Consider the following 21,400-nt stretch of genomic DNA (forward strand, 5'->3'; position numbering starts at 1 on the left):
AACAAGTTCCTAAGAATGTCAGTCTTTAGCAAGCCTCATGCATTTTCTATGAGTCATTCTGTCAGTGTTGGAAGCTTTTCATGGTTTTCTAGTGCTGACTGTGTGAGTAAGAATGAGTAGGATGAGAGAAAAACCTCAATCAGTGTATCCTCATACCAAGGCTACTTTGAAGATTTTAAAAGACACAGCGGGTGCAGAGAGAGATTGTAATAACGCTGATGATTCCTCTAGCTACAAAATAATTTAGGATACAAGCATAGAGAGAGAGAGAGAGAGAGCAGCAGTTTGTGCCTAACTGAGTTAAAGATTAAGCAAAGAGAGAGATAAACACACTAAAAGCTTCAGCAGCAGTGAAGAATGCTGACATCACCCAGTAGAAAAAAATGTATTTATTATTCATCAGTATAAAATATTCACTCATTTCAAAAAGGTTGTGCAACATGAACATATAGTCAGTGCCTTAACAGCATGTGCAAAATAGAATCTCAAAAATCTAGAACTTAGTGTTTTCTAGATATTCAAGTAGAGGCTTTGTATAGCATGTCATTACAATGTGATAGGCTAACATTAAAAACCCATTCTTCTTTTCTTCTATTAAAGTGCAGATGGTCATCAAATCCACTTTTGATGAGTGGGGAGACATTTATAACGTCCCTGTGATTGTTTTATTCTTGGGATCCAGTGGGGGCTACAATTGACTGCGGATGAGGCACAAAGTACACATAAGATAGTATGTTTAGTCTTTGTGGCAGGGTTGTTCCAAGATGGCTGCCAGCCAGAACAATTCAGTACATTCTGATTTGCAGAAGGACTCCATCTCTCTGAAAAGTGCTGCTTCTTTGTGTGGGAGTGTGTGTGTGTGTGTGTGAGGAGGCTTCATGTTCTGTATTTGGATGACAGTGCAGCTGTGTGTGTGTAACTTGGCACACAGACAGTGGTATGTTTGGCATAGATTGTGTGTTGGTTTGAGTCTGGCAGTGTTCGGCAGACTACACATCCACGGGGTAGTGTATGTGTGTGTTGTGTGTGAATCTGTGGGGGCAGCAGGCGTGGAGCAGCACCTTGCGAATGTCTTTGTTTCTCAGACTGTAGAGTATGGGGTTTAGCAGAGAGCTGCCCGCTGCTGGCACCAAGGTGGCATAGGTGTACAGAGGAGGGCTGGATGCGTCTCCCAGCAGTCCCCAGAGTGAGAAAGGCATCCAGCAGCCCACAAACACGCTGAGGATCAGAATTAACCGGGAGAAGCCCCTCCCACTACTGTGTTTGCTTGCATATGATTGGTTGGCAGGGAGGAAGTGCCTCTGGGTAGCGATGGCGTGGGCATGCCGCCTCGCCACACGACAGATCCCAGCATACAGTTGCAGGGTTACCATGACAACCACCAGGAAGCCACCACAAAGCAGTGAAAGGTATGTCCTGGTCAGAGGTCGTGCTACTGAACAGGAGTTTGGCTCGCCAAGACAGTGCCATCCCATGACAGGTCCTGCCCCGATGACACATGCTCCCAACCAGACCAGCAGCAGGAGGACAGCAGCTCTACGACGAGATTGGCTTGAGCCGTAGGTGAGGGCGTGGCTCAAAGACAGGTATCGGTCCAGGGCAACGCCCATCAGGCTACAAAGCGAGGCAGTCAGTGAGGTCACCAGCAGTCCTGATGTCAGCAATTCTGACCAATCACTGGGCTCCACGCAGAACAGGAAGAGGAAGCGCAGGATCAAAGCAACACCTGCCAGGAGATCGGCCAGACCAAGGCTGGCCAGCAGCAGGAAAACGGGGGCGCGTAGAGATGGAGTTGCCAAAATGGTGGTGACAACGATTGCATTCTCACTGGTGATGAGAGTTCCTGAAACACACAGGACCACACCCCACACCGTGAGGGGGGGGACTTCATATGAAGATGACCTGTCCAACTGGTCCTGAGGGAAGATGGAGTCTGCACCTGAGGACTCATCCCAGCCCAGGTCAGAGGCGTTCAGGATCATGGCTGGTCAGCAATTACACAAACACAACCTGAGACAGAACAGAGAAGGAAATATTTGACATTAGTGAAGCTCCATTTGCTCATGAAGGAACCTTTTCCTTGACAAGAAGCTGTGGTGTCAGCCTGTGAAGTGACTGGAAGGCCGGATGTGGCACTAGCCAGAGCAGAAGAGGACTTAATGGGGTGATGGAGTCATTAAGATCCCAACACTCTTCTAATCTAATAGAGATGGACAACACAGACCATAACTGAGTGCATTAATTGGTGTTTGCGATTTTCATTCCTCGCCTGTACTATTTGTGACATCATATTGGCCTTCATAGACTGTCATTATATTAAGGCACAAAAAGTTTTTGGACAGATACAATATAAACTCACTAACAGGCCACATACAGTTCTTCCTCCTAATGAATAAAATAAAGACATTAATCCCCAGATAAAATATGCAGCTAGAAAACCCAAATAAGAAAAAAAATGTAAAACTCTGATAGTTTACAATTTTTCAACCCATAAAAAATTCAAAATAACTCACTGATTACAGATACATCTTGTACAGTAAGCATTTTGGTTTCCATATCTAAATTGTGACCATTCAACTCAGAGTTATCTGGGCTCTCATTGGCTTTCCTCGTCCACTCTCGGTTCTGTCCTGCTCACGTGTCAGAGCCAAATATCATTCATGGTGTGTTTAGATTAAGATTGATTGAATGTTAACTCACTTCCAGATTAATCTTGCCAGCTGACATGTGAGTCATCCCTCTTATTAATGGACAAACCTTATGTTTAACAACACAGCACACTGTGTAACTTGGACAGATTCTGCATGTACCACACAGTACAGGAGATCTTTGAATGACACAATCTGCTATTTCTTAAGAATCCTTTATAAGGAGAGATTGTGCTCTCTTTGGTACATGTCGAATTATGCTGCATGCCATGGAAGGAAATAGCCTAATCACATCGTTAACAGGAACACATTGACCTGGAACCGAATTTAAACATTATTTTTGGTTGGCTCAAGCAGGAAGAGCGATTTTGGACAGTGCCAGGAGCCATTTCTCCTTCTCCCTCTCACATGTCACAGAGAGGAGGGATATCCCATCTCCTGCTGCGGAGGACCCTCTTGTATAACACAACTACAGGCTCGCTGCACCATGAACGACGTTTCCAAAGCACTCGCGCACGCACGCACACGGGAACATGCGCGCAGAAACACACATTTAAACAATCGCACATATATAAATCGCATTATTAGTCTTACCTAGAGCTTTTCCGTGATTCCTTTGCAGGTGCTGTGTTCTTATAAAATCCAAGCCAGGTGATGGAGGCGATAGGACGCTCGTTTAAATAATACAGACAGTCCCTGGGTATGTGTGCCGATCCGCGTCCTCATCCAAGTTGTGCCAGAGTCTCTCCTGGTGTCGCTTGCATCTCCTCTTCTTCAATCCATCCACGGCGCTTATGGGAAGCAGAATGGATGCTCTTGCGCGCGGACTAGTCCACAAGAGAGTCTGTCTGACGTCAGTGACTGGGAGGCTCGACCAATCAGGGGCCGGCGTTGAGGATGCGAGGAGCGCAGGGAGGGGCAGTACACGGAGTAATTTCATTCAGAAAAATGCGGCATCTCTGTCGCCCCTCCCACTGCGGTTCACTCCCGTTCTCATTTCTTGTAAATAATAACCGCCAATAGCATCCCCCCCCCCTTCCCATCTTCCCAACACACACATTTTCTCAATCAGACCCAGGGGACCAGTTGAATGAGGTGGTATTGTTTTCTGCGGGGTAAGGCTCAGACGCGTCGAGCTGAGCCCGGGGCTGGTGCTGTCCGTGGTGCTGAAACTCATCAGGATGACTCATGGGGAGAAATCCTGCAGAGCCATCTGTGTGAAACTGCCCCCCACCTGAATGAACGGCTAAGGAGCAGTTTAGTTCAAAGTGTGTGTGTGTGTGGTAAGACTTACCAATAATAAGATACACAATAAAAAAAACAAATCTGGATAAACAGCTTGGTGAAGTAAAGCTGGGCAGTGGACAAGAATCATTATTAAAATCTAAGATAATAAGGATGTTGGGATTGGATCTGGTGGGCGAAATAATGCCGAAACAATAGCCTATGTATAATAATTAATTCAGTCTTTCTTAATGATAAATTCAATCTAACACAACATTTAAATGTGCCACAAACCTTAATAAACGCCTCTCTGTTACAGTTTATCATGGATTTCACTTCATTATTTAGTAAGTACCTTGTAATCTAATAGATTCATATTTCTTTTTTGCTTTAAACATCCTTTTAATATAAACGCACGCCCCTGCACTCAGTCACATAACAGCAGCAGGGAATTCATGGCTTCCCCGGTTTGATAGTGAGCGTGGGTGTTGCAGCCTGCGCTCGGCCGCAGTCGTGTTCGCGCATATCAATACAGGCAACTGGGTGGGTGGGAGGCTGAGAAGGGGTGGTGGTGGTGGTGGTGGTGGTGGTGTCACGTTGTTCTCAAACCATATTAGGACACACTTCCTGCCGATAAATCCCTCCTACGTCACCGAGAGAACCTAATGTGAAACCCTTGTCACCTTCAGCATGAAGCCGGTGTCATCCAGTTTTTTCCAAATGTCTGCAAAACACCATTTTAGTCACGAGAAACACGATAATATCTCCACCAAAAGCATAACATGCAAAACACATGCTGCCGATGGATGTCTTTAAAGCTGAAGGATATTACCTGTGGAATGCGCAGGTGCGCCTCACAGCTCTTTTAATAATGTCAATGTAAATGTGCTTCTGCTAATATTGTTATACAACGAGTCGTCTCCCCGTCGTAGGATGCAGCTTGCAGCTTTATCCACTTGTCTGTTCGTAGTGTATCGATTTTTGACAGAAGTGGGAGCATCAGTGGAGGAGGAAATCGTGTTGGACGCGACTGCGGAACACCCCTTTGTGTATATATGTGTGTGTTTTTTTCAAATCACGCCGACACACAACCTCCACCACCACCACCACCACCACCCTGAGGAGCGGTTCACATCTATCCCAGACAGTATGTGAGAAAGATGGGGATTACGTGAGGCTCGTCGGTGTGAGAAGAAGAGGAGGAGGTGGTGGTGGAATTTACTGCATAAAGCAGCAACGTGTGTCGTGATGATGGATTGATTTGTGCACGGGGGGGGGGGGGGGGGGGGGTGTAATTCAGTATATCTACAGTAAATGATGCATCAACACGTTGAATGTGCTGGTACATTATAGAATAGAAGGTATGCACCCTTACAGTAAACATTACATTATACTGACTAAAGTGTTGCTGAGCACAGGACACACATGCGTCATTGTGCCTGTTTCTTTAGCTCCAGTCAATGAATAGTTTAGCACCGTAGAGCTGTTTGTCACAGGGAAATTCGTTTTGTTTGAGAACTGACTGGTGACTAGGTAGCACTTCATCACAGTCCAACGTGTGAGAGATGATGATGGAGCATTGACGTCCACACTGTCTACTAGGCAGTGTGACCACCTGTACCTCACGCAACAGCAATAATGTGAGTTGTACAACCAGTCACACCTACAGTGGCCTATAATTAGAGCTGTCTTAATTGGTTTGGATCATTAGTAATCACTGTATCAGATGTATAATTCAAACGAGAACCCTGATAAGTCTTAATCAGCCTCCTGTTCACAAAGTGTGTTGCCTGAGCTTTCACTGAACAGTCCTATTCATTCTTGCAAGTTCTAGTTTATTTCTTTGTCTACTGGATACTCATTATCTTGGAATGAATCATATATACTCTGGTGATCTTCTGACTTTCAACACCAGCAAATCAATGAAAGTACTTGACTAAATGCCAAATGAATTTACATGAAACTTAACACAGACATCCTCTCAGGATGAAAGAAGATGATTAATAATAAGACTACGGCTTATTTTAGTGCAGACACACTAATATAAACTCATGTTCTTTCTAATGACACATGGCCACTGCTATGTGTCACTGCCCGCTGAAGTAAACAGGTGTCAGTCTATTCAAACCGGTGTGTATTTCAGGAGGGTTGAGGTAGGCCAATTGGTTACCAGGGAACCAAGTTTGGGTGTTGCTCATGTTACACAGCTCTCTGTTTCTCCTGTCGTCCTCCTGTCCGTGTCCTTGCTGGGATCCGTCTCTGTAGGGACACCTGTAGCTTTTCGAGGAGAGATATTGAAAATTGGTTTTGGCAGATAAAACTTCAAGTCCAATCCAGCATTTCCAGCTGTCATTCGCAGGTGTTCTCTGGTTGTCAGGATGCAGCAGCTGGTATTGAAGGTCCTCTGTTCCACACTGCTGCTTCTGGCAGTGGTCCCCTCTGTGTACTCACAATCAGGTAGGGCTGCATCGATTTCTTCAATATATTATCTTCTTGATTGTTTCAGAGTATTTTAGTCTGACTACATCATGTATCTTATGTCTTCTTTCCTTAATTCCTCAAGAGTCAGACTTGAGTCATTCTGGGATCATTTAGATCCAGTCTCTTGTCCAGTATTTCTTACAAACTAACAACGAGTTAAAGTATGGGATGTGACTGAGAATCTACCATCTTTTCTTTGGCAGTGAAACTATCCAAACTGGTGGGATGGCTTGCAGTTATTAGGCTGTTAAAGTATTTCTGTGGGAAGATATTTGTGCATCCACTGATCCATCTATCGAGTGGTTTAGTGGTTTGGGTGACGCTTCCAATAGAACTGCCAATTTTGTCCCTTGTGCAGATTGTTCTCAAGCTGAGTCATGTGACCTGTGTGTTGGAGACTCCATGCTCAACCTGACAGGATGCGTCTGGAGGCTTTGTCCAAATGGTGACGGACACACACACACACACACACATACGCATGTTTGTCAAACCCCAACCATCACACCTAAAAGTCCTAAAAGACAAACTTTGTCCCCATGAGGGGGACATAAAGGAAATAAAGACATGCGAGCACACACACACACACACCCCTGACCTCTGATAGTAATTCAATCATCACAGCTGCTGTAATATAAGCTTCCCTGGTTTGTACTAAATGAATTATTTAGTATGCCAAGAGCACACACATTGTCTACACACACTCTTATTTAAATGCTTATTTCTCTTTGTCTCAGGTAATGACACTGGCATGTGTGTGAAAGACGAAGGTGACTCAACAGACATCTCCAGCAATTGTAGCTTCACCAAACTGTCTGAACTGTGCACAGGTAGCCAGCAATGACTTTTAAAATCAACATCACATATTCGTCTGCAGCCTCACTAACCCTCATTTCTTTTGCATGTTTCCTTTCCCAGCTGTGGAGACTGTTGCTGAGGGAGGAGGTGAAGGTGACTCAGGTAATTTCAGCATCCTCTCAGACCACCTTCTATCTCTAATGCGTCACACATTTATTATTCCCATAAGAGCTGAGTAAAATGTTCCCCAGCCCTGTTCACTCAGTTATTCCCAGCAGTAAAGATTCCCCGTTGTAGCTTTCTCTGAATACAAACGGACACTTTCCTTTTATCTCACCCTGTATTGGTTTAATGTAATTTCACTGTAAACAAATTTCCCTTCAGGTGATGGAAGCAACAGCAACTCATCCTCAGAATTCTCCCAGGCCAAGTTTGACATGTCCAGTTTCATTGGAGGCATCATACTGGTGCTATGTCTGCAGGCAGGCGGCTTCTTTGCCATGCGCTTTCTCAAATCCAAGGAGCAGAGCAGCTATGACCCCATGTGAGTGTGTGCATGTAGGTGTTAGAGCACAGAGCATTTAACACGAAGGTGTCAGCGGCTGTGCGTGTGTCTGTTTTACTGTGTGAAGTGGCAGCTAACACAACAGCTGCCTCTGGTGGAAGAAGTGAACAACAGCACCCGACACACACATGATGGTTCACCTTCAACATTCCTGTAGACAGTATTTTGATTCTGCTCATAATCAGAATCAGAGCGTTTCTCAAAAATTCTCTCTTTACACAGAGAGAAGCCACAATGAAGTCAAGAAGTGTGAAGGACAAGCAGACGGCAGAGCAGTGACTCATCGTGTTATGACGACAAGGTTTTTTTGTTTTTTTTCTCGAGTCCCTGTCACTTTTGGTTTGGTCCCTGTTTGTATCTCTGCGGGATGTGTGTGTTTATAAGAGGACCTTTTTCTAAATTACTGCCACTGTCCATTAATATTACGGTTGTTAGTTTATTTCAACGGGACTCTGGACATCAGTAAACATTGCTGGAAATGCATCAGAATTAGCCAAGAAGGTGTTTTTCATGTGTAGTCCCTGGAAAATCATCCTGAAAAGAGAATATAAGATTGAAGAAGATGACAAAGTGAATAATAATTATAATTATAGTTAGCTTGCACTAAAAGGATTGCATTCAATTTTGTTGTACTTGTGGAATTATAATAAAGATTCTAATCTATTCTAAATTGATAATTGTGAAATGTTTGATTTTATTTCAGTGTTTCTGTCAGTGTGTGACTGTGGGTCATGTCTGCTTTCTTGCATGGCGCTGAGGTGTGTGTGCAGGTACAGTATGTACTAAGTGTGTATTTGCCTGTTCCAGCTGAGTGAGTGATCTGATTCATCTGTAATCTGGGTGTGACCATGCAGATGAGAATCATCTATCAATCCTTACATCTGTGGGTGTCAGCTTCGATTCCAGGAACACAGAGCTGGTGGAGCCTTTAAGGGCGAAGTGGGACAGCTGATTGGATTGGATGTGCCAAACATGGTCCGAGCTGGGACCTACAGACTTGAATAGGCTCACACAAAAAGAAGTTTCCCAACTGGGCAGACCGTGGCTGTCATCCAAGACTGTTGACAAAGGACAGAACTGAATACAGGTCTCTTTTTCAATCTGAATCCCCCTCCCCCTACACACACACACACAAACAGCGAAAGGACAAATAAGCACACACACACACACACACACACACACACAGACACACACATTCTAGTCCTGGCCGGTTTGATGTGCTGCTGGCTATTCTAACTTCTGCTTTAAAACAGTTTGTATATGTATGTGTGTGTGTGTGTGTGTGCGTGTGTGTGTGTACAGTGTGAAAAAGGTGCAGCAGCAGTTTCTCTGTGTGTGGCCAAGTGTGTGTTTAGCAGGTGTGGACAGTTACAAGGAGCAAAGTTACATCCCACCTCCACCCTGCCATTTGGTAAAACATCCGTGTATGTGTGTGTGTGTGTGAGAGAGAGAGAGAGAGAGAGAGAGAGAGAGTCATATCATACAGTCAAACAAACACACCATATCAATCTGAAGCTCTGTCACACACACACACACAGCCACTCTCCCCCTCTGTGTAGTTTCTGTTTGTTCCGCCTCATGCTCGGCTCCCAGCTGAGTGCAGCCCCTGTGCGCACTGACTGTGGAGGGCGTGTTCACTGCGTTTACTCAGCACACAGACTCGGACGCGCACGAACACACACGACGGGGGCAACTTTGCACCAAACTTTTCAGAGATGGAAGTGGCAGAAGCTGTCAGGTAAGGTAACACCGATTGATTTTTGGCGGGGTTGTACGTCCTGCTTGTGCGTAGTTTTAAAAGCTTTCAGAGGGAAGAGTTCAACTTTAGATCCTAAAGGTAAAAATAAAAAAAAAAACAAAGTGGCGATAGGTGTTCACTCTGTCGCGGTGTTTATAATGAGGAAAAGTGCTGCGCGGGCCTATTTTCCCATGTACTTTATATTAATATTACTATGCATTGAGCATCATTAGTCATAATAGACACTTTATTATTTTCCAGAACTATAGCGTCAAATATTACAGTCTTACCTTGTGTATAAAACGTATAATGTTTAACTTTACATGATCAATACAAACATTATTAAATCAAATATCATATCTATATTCCCTACTGCACATTGCCACACATTTTTTTTTGTGTTTTGTGTTTAGGTGTCTGTGAAAGCTGGGGTGCACTTGGCTGATATCCTGTTTGTCACACTACTAAGCATTGGAAAGCAGTATCGCTTTGCGCATGCGTTAATTACTCAAAGGTAACTAGCCTGAAGGCAGTGGAAACAGACTTCACAATACTGTATGTTGTGTTGCAGCAGGTTAGTCTATTGCACACAGCAGTGTCCCTCCTCCTTCTTAGTATTATGCTCCTCAGCAAAAGCACAAAATATGTCAAACACCAAAAACATATTCAAATTTAATGAGCCCAAAAAAAATGTTATTTGGTGAAACCATTTGTTTAAGCATCATCTGATAGGGCTCACAAATAAGCAGTGTTGTATTTTAAGAGGTCATAGGTCAAAAAGGCTGGAAATGCTAATCAAGAAACCAAAATGTTCCCAGTATTACGTTTAATATAGTGTATTATTCCACATCCTGTCTTTAGATACAACACAAACAGCAAACTTTGTGTATGTTCCACGTTTATGTTTCAGTGCGTTTTAAATTCTTTTGTAATGAAACCTTTTCATTTTTACTAAGTTTAATTAGTTCCTGTCTACGTATTTTGAGTTTGTATTTATTTCTCCCCCTCAGGGATGGAGGGGCAGCGGGTTGAATCTTCTCTTGACCTGAGCCACCTGACAGAAGAGGAACAGTCGACCATCTTGCAGGTCTTAGAACGTGACTTGGAGTTGCGCCATCGTGATGAAGGGCGTGTAAGGTCAGAGGTGACTGTTTATCTTTTTAGGTGCCAGTTCTGTGTCAGCAATTAACACTAGCATAAATATGAGTTACGAATGGGGAACAAAAACGAACACAAAATGTCACAGCAAGGTGTTGGACCACCAGAGCATCACCAGTGTTCCTTAGCATAGTTTCAAGATACACGTGTTATCTTAGGATAAAGGTGATCACTCACAGTAACATCCCTTTTATTTAAAGGGACAAGTCACTGGCAAGTCAGTGAACTGTATCATATATGTATTTCCCTTTAATTCATCACCTACTGTACATGTTCACAGTAGTCAAGTTTCAAATCATGTGTCTGAGCTCTGTTACATTTGCCACCAAGCAGGATGTGGCTTCTCCACCTGATCATCAGTAAGGGAAAACAAGAGTGGCAAATGCAATGTGTGCTTATATTTTCTGTTACGTAACTTGGGTTGAAGCACCTGCACACATGTCGGTTAATCATGCCATGGTATCCTGGTTATCCTTTGGGAGGACTCCTTTCAACTAACATATCCAGTTTTCTGAAAAACAAGATATGACGTTTACATGAGTAACGCACAACCGGGATATTAGTGCCCATATAAACACACTCCCTGTTGGCTTAGTGGCAAACTTAGGTCACTCTACTTACTGAGAATTATTTAAACTAAAATACCTTTCATGGATCTGAGTAATGTTTGTACGACTCAAAATGCTGTTGCCCACTGACCACATGTTTGGAGACTTATACAGTACTACCAGTTCTGTTATGATTGGGGCTTCAGCCAATTACTAGTTGTTATTACTTTTACTGTCACTATGATGGTGGGCAATGTACAAAGAAAAGTTAATAAACCGCCTTGTTAGCAAACATTCAAGGAGGTTTTATTAGAACTGACACATGTACTTTCCAATTCACAACAGTGACTGTAACACACTGTTTAGTTTCTGACGTTGGCAGACAGGAAGTTGTGATTGTTTGCTTTTTAACTTGGCCCCGTATCAATCCTCCAGAATCCTCCAGGAGACAGAGGCAAACGCGGCACAACTACACTCCCTGTCGGGTGCGTGGTTCAGTGAAGAACGCAGTAAACGCCATCACAACCGGTTGTCCGGCTGTGACCTCGTCCACGCCACAATACGCCACAGGAAGACAAAGAATAGAGGTCAGTCTTCAGTTAGCGCTATTAACGCAGCATTGCTGTTTGCGTGTGTGTGGTGGGGCAGCATATAGAGCGGATTTCCTGCTGTTTCAGGGGTATCCCAGTGATTGGTCTGTACTTGTTGCTATGGTAACAGATTTGCCCCTGGATGGAGTGTTTAACAGAGAAAGAGAGGAAACCTCTCACAACAACGCGTCTCCCGAGGCAGAGAGAAGGCTGAAGGACGACAAGGAAGAGGAGAGTGGAGGGTTAGTGAGGGCAGAGAAAAATCACATCACTTGATTTGTATGAAACTGTATTTATTTGTAATAATTATGTTTCCAGGAGTCAAGAGAATTTGAAACCTACACCCACACCCAGAACAAAAAGTCCTCTAGCACAGGTCTGTGTTTGCATGCTTGTTTCCTGTTTACATGCATGAAACAGGTTTCTTAATAATCATCCAGATAATAATAATAAACCACATTTAATTGCAGGATGTCCAGCATAGAGATAGTTCCTCATCATCTAATGGTATGAAAGTTTCTATGTCAGTGCTTCTGTAACTATTTAGCTATCTCATAGTGCTAATATTAACTCTTGATTCTGCTCATAGCATGTGAAAGGAGAAGTAATGGCCACTCGGAGGAACCTGAGGTGATTATAACAGACCCCCACATTCACAGATTTTCACGACTAATGGTTTTGGAAAACACTGCTGAACGAACTGTCTGATTATTCAAACACACATCACTGACAAGTCAGTATTTAAAATAAATTAAATGCAAACATCCGTCACAGATTTATTTTCTAGTCCAATATAATGGAGCAGTTACATTTTCATATGTGAAAGGTAATATGTCGGCAGACGATACCAACTGATAGATGATCAGCAGTGACACTGTACATGAGATTTGTGTGTGTGTGTGTTTGTGTGTGTTTAGGATGACTTTGAGTGCCACAATGGGGACACTGACTCCCTGAGCAGCAGCCTGACAGAGCCAGATCCAGCCTCTCTGAAAACGAGCAGTTCCAACAGCAGCCTTCATCTGGGCTACACGGTACGCGCGCACACACATATGCCTGTGCACATCCATTTCATTAATTGGCCATCCAGCTACGCAAGATGACTCAGCTCCGGACAATGACGTAGGAGCTGATCTTTGTACTGCGCGTGTGTCTCGTAGCTCAGTGGAAGCATGATGAGTCTGTTCAGCTCGGGCGATTTCGGAGTAGTGGAGGTGAGGGGCCGTATTCAATTCTCATTGGTTTATGACACCCAGAAGGAGGAGCTGCAAGTCAAAGTGTATCGCTGCGAGGACATCGCTTCAGCACGCAAGAACCGCTCTGACCCGTAAGTGACAGCGTATACGTGTGAATGTGCATACTGCAGCAACAGTGTCGATAATACAAAAAAATCAAACTGTGTGTGTGTGTGTGTGTGTGTGTACACCTGTTTCACAGATATGTTAAAACCTATCTCTTGCCGGACAAGTCCAGTCACAGTAAGAAGAAAACCTCAGTGAAGAAGAAGACACTGAACCCAGTTTATGATCAGACACTCAAAGTGAGACATTCGCTCATTTACATATTACGTAAAGTAGCAGTCTTCACAGACGTATTCCTTCAGAGCTTTGTCCTTGAGCTCCTCTCCACGTATCCTGCAGCACTGCAGTCACTTACTTCTCCAGTCTTCAAGATGTTCCTTTGATTAAAGTTTCCTTTTTGCAGGTCATGGCGACAGAGGACGTACTGTATTTTGAATATTGAACATTAATCTCCACAGATACAGTATATGTTATATGTTGCCTGTCTGGTGCTGGTTTTCATCTTTCAGTATAAAGTGAGGATTGGGGAGCTGCGAAGTCGGACCTTGAACCTGTCCGTGTGGCATGCCGAGCCCCTGGGGAGGAATGTGTTCCTGGGGGAGGTGGAGGTGTCTCTGGGCCTCTGGGACTGGACCTGCACCCAGCCTGTGTGGCAGGACCTGCAGCCACGGGTAAGGAAGAGCAAACATGAATGACTTCACTCATCCAGTCACAGAAATTTGCATTAGTGTTTGACTCCCAAACTAATATTTACCAGAAACACCATGATGCTTGATTCTACATTTGTTTAGTAACAGAGTGTGTGGGTAACAGCAGTTTTAGCAGCTTTGTTGGGGACACAGAATGCATGGAGGAGTGTTTCTTGTGTCTGGGAGAGCTGAAGGGAGAGGAAGACATGCTGTGAATTTTAACTAAGGTTTTACGTAACCATAATCTTTTCCTGCTTCCACAACTCAACCCCCCTCCCCCTTTCTTTATCTTTCTTCAATTCCCTTTGTCTTTTTGTCTGCTTTTATCTTTTTCTTGCTTCTCTTCCCCCATTCACCCACCACCCCAGGTTCATCTGAGTCCAAACTCCATTAGCAGTCGTGGGACCATAATGCTGTCTATTAAGTTCATCCCAGATGGATTTGAGGGTGAGGAGAACACAGACATCATTAATCAATCAGCCAAAATCTATCTGTATACTCCCCTTTGTACAGGTTCATGCAGTTCAGCGCACTTTACAGATGACAGACAAGCTAATAAATAAAAAAAGATATGGTACAATAAATGCATCAGTCTCTCAGATGATGGTCGTTGATGATTGGTGACATACTCCGCGTGAATCTTAAAGTTCAGTCTGAGTCATAGATGACACTAAGATGGATGAATGGACATTATGTCCTACCTCAGTACCGCAATCACCTGCATCTGAAACATTCTGTGTGTTTGTGTTTGTATGGCTATCAATGTGAAGTTCAGCATACATTTTTAACCATTAGAGGACATTTGAGGCATTTAAAGAGCAATTTCAAGGTTAAGACTGCGTTTTAGGGTTAGATTTAGATTTTGGTTAGGGTTAGGGTAAAGCAGTACATGGGATAAATTAAAAATTGAAACAGAGTAGATTAGCATGACCTACATAACAGCAGGGGTAGAACAAAATGAATTATGTCAATGAGTGTCCTCACACTGACTGCCATATAAAAATAAGAGTGTGTTTGTGTGTGTGTGTTAAGGTGGTGGCCTGCCGCTGACAGGAGAGCTTCACATCTGGCTTCGGGAGGCACAAAGTCTGCTGGTAAACAAAGGAGGTGCCATAGACTCATTTGTTAGAAGGTGTGTGTTAGCTCTTGTTTCATATTTTCAACAGTTGTTTTTATAAGAACATTTTAAGCACATTGTGTTCACCAGTCCATCACCTGACTTATGTTTACATGTATGTTAAATTGTAGGCTCAGTTTGAAATGAATCTAGTTGAAAGAGGGGATCCGTCTCATGAATGTAGCCTTGGAATCTAGTTTTGCAATCGAAAGATGGTTTTTACTGTTTCGGTTTAAAAGTGTACCCCCTACATAATGTACACATGCTCACAATTTCTTTCTTGTTTGACTGAATTTAACTATTTATAATATACTTTAAACCCGACAAGCTACATACTCCCAGACGCTAGTCGACAGAGTGGTCAGAAGACGCGACTGGTGAAGCGCTCCATCAGCCCTACCTTCAACCACACCATGGTGTATGACGGCTTCCACACCAGCGACCTGAGAGAGGCGTGTGCTGAGCTGACTGTCTGCCAGCGAGACGGGTTAAAGACACACGTCCTGGGAGGGATTCGTCTGAGCTGTGGAACTGGTGAGAGTCTCTGCACTGTACATCGTCATACTTTTATTTATGTTTACTTTAAAATGAAGTAATCCTGTTTCTAGTACCACCATTCAGCTCTTCATAAAGATGTAGAGAAACAGGTACAGATACACAGACAATTCACCTCTACTGGTGTTTCACATTCTTCATCGTTTGCTTTGGTGACCTTTTTGATAAGCACTAAACATTGCTTATTCAGTGTGAACTGCAGCTTCTTGTTTGTATTGTCAACAAACACTCAACCGCTTTTGTTTCCAAAAATATGAAATGCATCATATCCTGTACAACTTAGTACTCCAGGAAGCAAGAGCCCAACAGGGGTTTCAAGTATCATGAGTAGTTGAGGTTCACGAGAGGTCGAGGTTAAAACAGTTGGCAGTCGAAAGTTGCAATAGATTTTGAATCTCGATGAAGTCATTACTTATACTGTAATGGAAACAGTGAAAGATGACAAAGGTAATTTCATGACACAGACATACAGCTGTTATAATGTTTCTAGTTGGTGGTTATTGTTCTTGACATTTGCATTCACTCACATTTGCATTCACTCAAGCACTCAAGATCAAACCACTGACAGTGCAGCTACTTCATCATTGTGGGTTTCCTGAAGGAAGATGATGTCAGTAGACTTTGATAAGGGTGTCATGGTATAGTAGTTAGTAGTATTTGAAGGACGGCGCCTGCTTCTGTAAACAACTTGTGTTTTTTTGTTAGAATTGCTTTCTGCTATAATTTTCATTCGAAAGAAATGCATCAGTGTGTGGACTGCAGATTTCTGTGGTAATGACTTAACATAAATAATAAATATTCATGTTTTATATATTTTTTAATCATAGGTCAGAGTTACGGTGAAGCTGTCAAGTGGATGGACTCTACTGAAGAGGAGATTGCTGTGTGGACCTCTATGATCGAAAACCCAAACCACTGGATTGACACAAGGCTACCCATCAGAACTGATCTCACACCTCGTTCTGAATGACTCACACACACCTTGCATACCAATAGATTCATGTTTGAATAATGGTTGGACTGAAAGGACACTAAACACATCAGCAGATTTAACCTCTCTGTTACAAATATGCATCCACACACTTTTACTGTCCTATGTACAAACACAAACACCGAGCAGCAGCAGTGGTGCAACATTGTGACTTAATGAAGTAAATCAGAAATATCTAGTTTTGAAACAGGATCTCTTCGCATTTCAAATGTTTGATGTGTATGTTTTGGTTCACTCTGTAATCATTGTAGTTTATAAATTAAATATCAACCCTGAACTGATAAATCATTTAGTGTTCTGATTTACACAAATATTTCAGTAGCTAATTTAATAACTACAGATGAATTAACATTTGATAATTAGTTTTATTTATTTAAAGTTGAGCCTAATTTTTCCACATCAGAGAATATTCACTTTTATAATGAAATGATACATATTCTGATTATTCAGATTCAGATTATTCATTAAGTGTGATTACTAGATTTTTAGGTGTCTGTAGTGCAGTTGGATAGGATAGAAAAGACATGCTCTAAGTTTTTTCTTCTGATGGATCCATCAGAAGAAATGGACTACCATCTTGTGGTCAGACTCTGTACTATGAAAAATAAGGTAGTAGTAGAATGTAATTTGTATTTTTGTCACCAATACAAACTTTTACAACAGGTATCCATCTTAACTTCATCAAACGACAGTGGATCAAGACATTTATCATGAGTCAGAGCTCCTGTCCAGCAGATGGAGATGATGTCAACATTCCTGCTTCAAGCTGCAATGAGACCGGAAACGAAGCTATGTGCCTTTCAAAATAAACCCAAAGAACTTAGATTTGTACTTAGCCTGATTTGATCCTTTACTATTGCTGTGGTGGCAAAATACCCATTCAGAATTCTGTGATATGTTCTTTACTGTAGCTTCTGTAGTCTGAGTTAAGTATTTTGCAATGATCTGTTTATTTGCATAAATACTTATCGTCTCGAGAAAAGAAGGATAATGCACATTACAAATTACAACTACAATTATTTTAGTGCAGACGTGCAGCTGGTTGTGCAAACATTTGAATTGAATCTTAAATAACCAGAAAATAAAGATGTTTTTCTACTTTATCGAAGCGTTTTGCTACGTGGTTTCCATGGCGACAAATTGTCAACATCACTAAGCTAGCTAACAGTTCTCAGTCTGACCGGCGACCTACCTCTAAAATGTCAGAAATGTCCGCTATGAACCGAAAATTAATACAAACTCTCGCTGAGACGATCTCAAAACAAGTGGAGCACTGTGAGTATTCAGTGTTTTTGTCAGTTAGCCTTTCGTAGCTAAGCATAGGACAACTGTTGTGCGCTTTATTGTTTTAAAGTTAGTTAGCTAACTGCCATAAATGCAAAATATTGCATATTACAGAATGTGAAATGTCAGCCATTACCTCTATCACTGTAGTCAATAAAACAGAAGTTGAGTTCCTTATCCGAGAGTTTAACGTGTTGATGGGGGAGCCGACCACTCCAGGGAGAGCAATGAACGGCCTGGACAGAGGGAAGTTCAGGAGCATACTGCACAACCACTTTGGGATGACTGATGATATGATCATGGATGGAGGTATTCTGTCTATTAAGCCCAACAGCTGATTATATATAAAAATACTTGTGCACCTTTGATGCTGCCAAGTTTGCATGATGCCATGTTTTTCACATTTGGAAGAACAAAGGTTGAAGGTTTACAAATAACCAGCAGTCCTTTGGATGTGAGTTAGACATGAGATTGTTTGGAAACCTGGACATGATATGAATGTTACTGAATAAATACTCTCCAGTCTTCAGAACGTTTGACAAAGACAATGACGGCTTTGTTAATATGAGAGAATGGATTGAGGGGCTGTCTGTTTTCCTTCGGGGGACATTGGATGAAAAAATTAAATGTAAGTAATCAACCTTCAGTGTTTCATCTCAAATACATACATGGAAAACATCAATTACAAGCTATTATCATACTTTACCAACTAACAACTCTTCCCTTTTTTGCATGGTTAAGACTGCTTCCGTGTGTATGACTTGAACAGTGACAACTACATCTCAAGGGAAGAGATGTTTCACATGCTGAAGAACAGCCTTATTAGACAGCCGACAGAGGAGGACCCAGATGAAGGAATAAAAGACTTGGTGGAGATCACACTCAAGAAGATGGTAAGGACACAGTTACGGCTAAAATGTAATTTTTCACTGGCGTAACTGCATAGTTCTGCAGGACCTCCTCAAACCTTAAAACTAGCTTGGAATGTTATTATCTGAATGCTGAATAAGTCCCCCACTTTGTATTTACATTCTGTTATAAAAGAAAAGTTGGTCACAAGTCTTATTGCTAGTGTTGTTTCCATTCGCAGGACCATGACCATGATGGCAGACTGTCTTTTTCTGACTTTGAAAAGGCAGTGAGAGATGAGAATCTTTTACTTGAAGCTTTTGGAACCTGCCTCCCTGACACCATGGTAATCACAAATGATGACTAGCTTTACTTAAATAATTAAATTCAAGTTATAAATATTTTATCTCCCATTCTGTTTTTCTTCATTTTCAGAAAAGTGAGGCATTTGAGAAGCACATATTTCAGGAACAACTGGAACAATAATATTTTTTTTGTCTTTAATACATGAGTAAATAGCTGTTTGCACAGCAATGCAAAATATGTGAATAAAAACAAGCTGCCAAATGAAACTCAATGGTCATTCTCCAAGTAAATTGTCAATCCATCCATTATCTTCACTGCTTTTCCTCTTAAGAGTCACAAGAGTGCTGGAGCCTGTCAACTATTATTGGGCAAGAGGGGGGTACATCCTGGTCAGTTCGCCAGTCTATCACAGGGCGGACAAACAGGGACAGACAACCTGAAGGATCAAATCCTGCGACGTGGTTTTATCTTTTTCTCCAGTGGTTTGAGATCTGGAACTGACTCCACCTAAAAAAGATGAAAACAGTGATTTTCCTTGCATGAATTATGACTATAGACTATAATAAAGATTTAATTTAGTTCTAACTTGCTACAAGCAAATCAGATTATAAATTACCTGTTTCATGGTGTTCCTGATCAGGCTGACAGTTGTGTTTAATGACACATCTTCCATGTCCAGTTTAGGTGGTTCAGGTAGCTTTGGCCCAATCAAAGGTTCATTTTTCCCAGAAACATCCGTCAGTGAGATCTCTGTAGCCTCTTTTGCCATTTTGCGTTTCCTGTTCTCCAAGTGTGCAGTCCTCGGGACAAATCTGACTGCAGATGCCTGATTTGGAGTCACTCTTTGCTCTGTTCCTCTGTCTCTATCTGAAGAGTTTTGACTGAAGCTTGTACTTTTCTGCAGCTGCTGTTTTGTATTGATAATGGCATTATGTAATGTCCCCATTTTGTCCTCTGTTTGTATATTCCCTTGTTGATTTGTATGTCCATAGAAATTATGTTCTTGGGGAGGTAATGGAAGTGGAGGAAAGCTGGAATAATGGCTCATGTATGATGTTTGCTGTGCCTCCCCTGTATTATCGCTGTCACAGGTTTTGTCATATTCAACGATGGTCATCTCAGTTGTGGTGGTTGTGTCTGATGTTGTGGGATCCTCATTTGACCGCTCCTGTTTTTCTTTTTCTCTTGCTGTGTAACAATATACAAGGAAAAAAGTACAAATAACATATTAAAGTGTATTTTGTCATGGCCATCACAAAAATGGATAGAGTGCATCAAAAACCTGATTGGCAGCTGACACATAAGAGATAAAAAGACAATCTAGACACTTAATATATATGTGAAGAATCAACAGATGACTAACTCAGGTTTGTGTGTATAAATAAGTTAAATAAGGGGTGTGCAGTGTGTACAGTTTGCACAGCTTTTTCTTTTAGCGCACTTTTATATTTAATGGCTACTTTATTAAGAACATATACAATCTAACACAATTTTCTGGCCACCTGATTTACATAAATGAGGACCTAAAGGCAGAAGTACAGGCAGAATTCATGGCAGTGCTACTGTATTAAATTGCTTTAGATTAAACAGGTAGGTACCTAATAAAGTGGCCAATGAGTGTATATCTGATGTTAAAGTGTACCTCTATTCTGAGCAGTCCTTATGACATATCTTCTCCGGTCCTGCAGTTTCAGCCTGGTGTCTTCCACAGTCTCATATTCTGGGACATAGCACACATGCAACACACCACCATAAAAACTCTTCTCATCCATGTGTCGTTTGGCTGCCCTGAAACAGATTTTTTTGCATATTTATATAGCAGTTTTTCCCCAACATGCCAATACAGTATAATGAATAATAGAAGCCACCCTGAACCTTGCACTTGTGAGTTTCTGGAACTTGACGAGGTAGACCTCCGTGAACTCCTCAGCAGGATACTCATCCAAAGGTCTGTACTCCTCCACAACTCCATACAGCGCACATAGCTGGATCAGCTCTGTCATTACTCCAATGGCTGGGACCCCTTGGACCATCACATAACGGGACTCTAAATTGATGGTGTACACCTAATAATGTACAGGACACATATGATTATATTTGGAGGAGGAAAACAAAAGTTAAAAAGGAGCCACTACACTTGGTCTACACAAGTAACACTTGATTGCGGTGTAGTTTGAAAGAAGAAGTTAGGATAATGAAAATGACTGTACATATATCATGAGAACTCTGTAGATACCTTATAAGCTAGTTTATTTACATGTTTAGACTGATGTTTACCTTCTAGCTAGAGTGTCGCATAGCTGAAGGTAGGCGGGGTTTTTCTTGCTGTTATACAGCACATAGTAGCAATTGCTTACCTTTACAGCCTTCTCTTTCCTTCCTTCCCTATACTTTGGCCGAGAAATGCATACTTTTCGCTGTTCGTGATGTTTATAAACCTCAGGGACACTCCAACACCCAGAACTATTGCCCACAGGTGCCGCCATGTTTCTAGAAATTGTTTTCCGGTTGACATATTTCAAAATAAGTGCTTGTGATTCTGTATAGTATCAAATATACAC

General features: G+C 42.1%; 5 protein-coding genes across 5 annotated transcripts; 3 read left to right on the forward strand and 2 right to left on the reverse strand.

Annotated features, from left to right (window-relative positions):
- Positions 1-404: 404 nt before the first annotated feature.
- On the reverse strand, positions 405-3,421 carry gpr186 (G protein-coupled receptor 186). Its single transcript, XM_026347888.1, has 2 exons — positions 3,243-3,421; positions 405-2,010 (listed from the first exon to the last, which is right to left on the reverse strand). Exon 2 carries the CDS (start codon positions 1,980-1,982, stop codon positions 990-992), a length of 993 nt encoding a protein of 330 aa, XP_026203673.1. The 5' UTR covers positions 1,983-2,010; positions 3,243-3,421; the 3' UTR covers positions 405-989.
- A 2,829-nt stretch (positions 3,422-6,250) lies between these two features.
- cd164l2 (CD164 sialomucin-like 2) lies at positions 6,251-8,043 on the forward strand. Its single transcript, XM_026347889.1, has 6 exons — positions 6,251-6,329; positions 6,712-6,798; positions 7,088-7,180; positions 7,269-7,310; positions 7,533-7,692; positions 7,936-8,043. Exons 1-6 carry the CDS (start codon positions 6,251-6,253, stop codon positions 7,949-7,951), a joined length of 477 nt encoding a protein of 158 aa, XP_026203674.1. The 3' UTR covers positions 7,952-8,043.
- A 1,220-nt stretch (positions 8,044-9,263) lies between these two features.
- Positions 9,264-16,685, forward strand: sytl1 (synaptotagmin-like 1). Its single transcript, XM_026349397.2, has 16 exons — positions 9,264-9,451; positions 9,865-9,965; positions 10,462-10,588; positions 11,593-11,744; positions 11,878-11,989; positions 12,066-12,123; positions 12,218-12,254; positions 12,337-12,377; positions 12,665-12,781; positions 12,908-13,074; positions 13,185-13,287; positions 13,558-13,719; positions 14,106-14,184; positions 14,770-14,869; positions 15,183-15,388; positions 16,237-16,685. The coding sequence occupies exons 3-16, from the start codon at positions 10,464-10,466 to the stop codon at positions 16,377-16,379; spliced, it is 1,602 nt and encodes a 533-aa protein (XP_026205182.1). The 5' UTR covers positions 9,264-9,451; positions 9,865-9,965; positions 10,462-10,463; the 3' UTR covers positions 16,380-16,685.
- Positions 16,686-17,569: 884 nt separating this feature from the next.
- On the forward strand, positions 17,570-19,074 carry efcab1 (EF-hand calcium binding domain 1). Its single transcript, XM_026349398.1, has 6 exons — positions 17,570-17,675; positions 17,835-17,993; positions 18,208-18,312; positions 18,426-18,577; positions 18,775-18,879; positions 18,969-19,074. The coding sequence occupies exons 1-6, from the start codon at positions 17,600-17,602 to the stop codon at positions 19,017-19,019; spliced, it is 648 nt and encodes a 215-aa protein (XP_026205183.1). The 5' UTR covers positions 17,570-17,599; the 3' UTR covers positions 19,020-19,074.
- Positions 19,063-21,340, reverse strand: rbm48 (RNA binding motif protein 48). The gene is made up of 5 exons (XM_026349399.1): positions 21,197-21,340; positions 20,715-20,905; positions 20,482-20,627; positions 19,456-20,027; positions 19,063-19,346 (listed from the first exon to the last, which is right to left on the reverse strand). The coding sequence occupies exons 1-5, from the start codon at positions 21,323-21,325 to the stop codon at positions 19,284-19,286; spliced, it is 1,101 nt and encodes a 366-aa protein (XP_026205184.1). The 5' UTR covers positions 21,326-21,340; the 3' UTR covers positions 19,063-19,283.
- Between the last annotated feature and the right edge of the window lie 60 nt (positions 21,341-21,400).

Source organism: Anabas testudineus, chromosome 11 (genome assembly GCF_900324465.2).
Source record: "Anabas testudineus chromosome 11, fAnaTes1.2, whole genome shotgun sequence".
Lineage (NCBI taxonomy): Eukaryota > Metazoa > Chordata > Actinopteri > Anabantiformes > Anabantidae > Anabas > Anabas testudineus.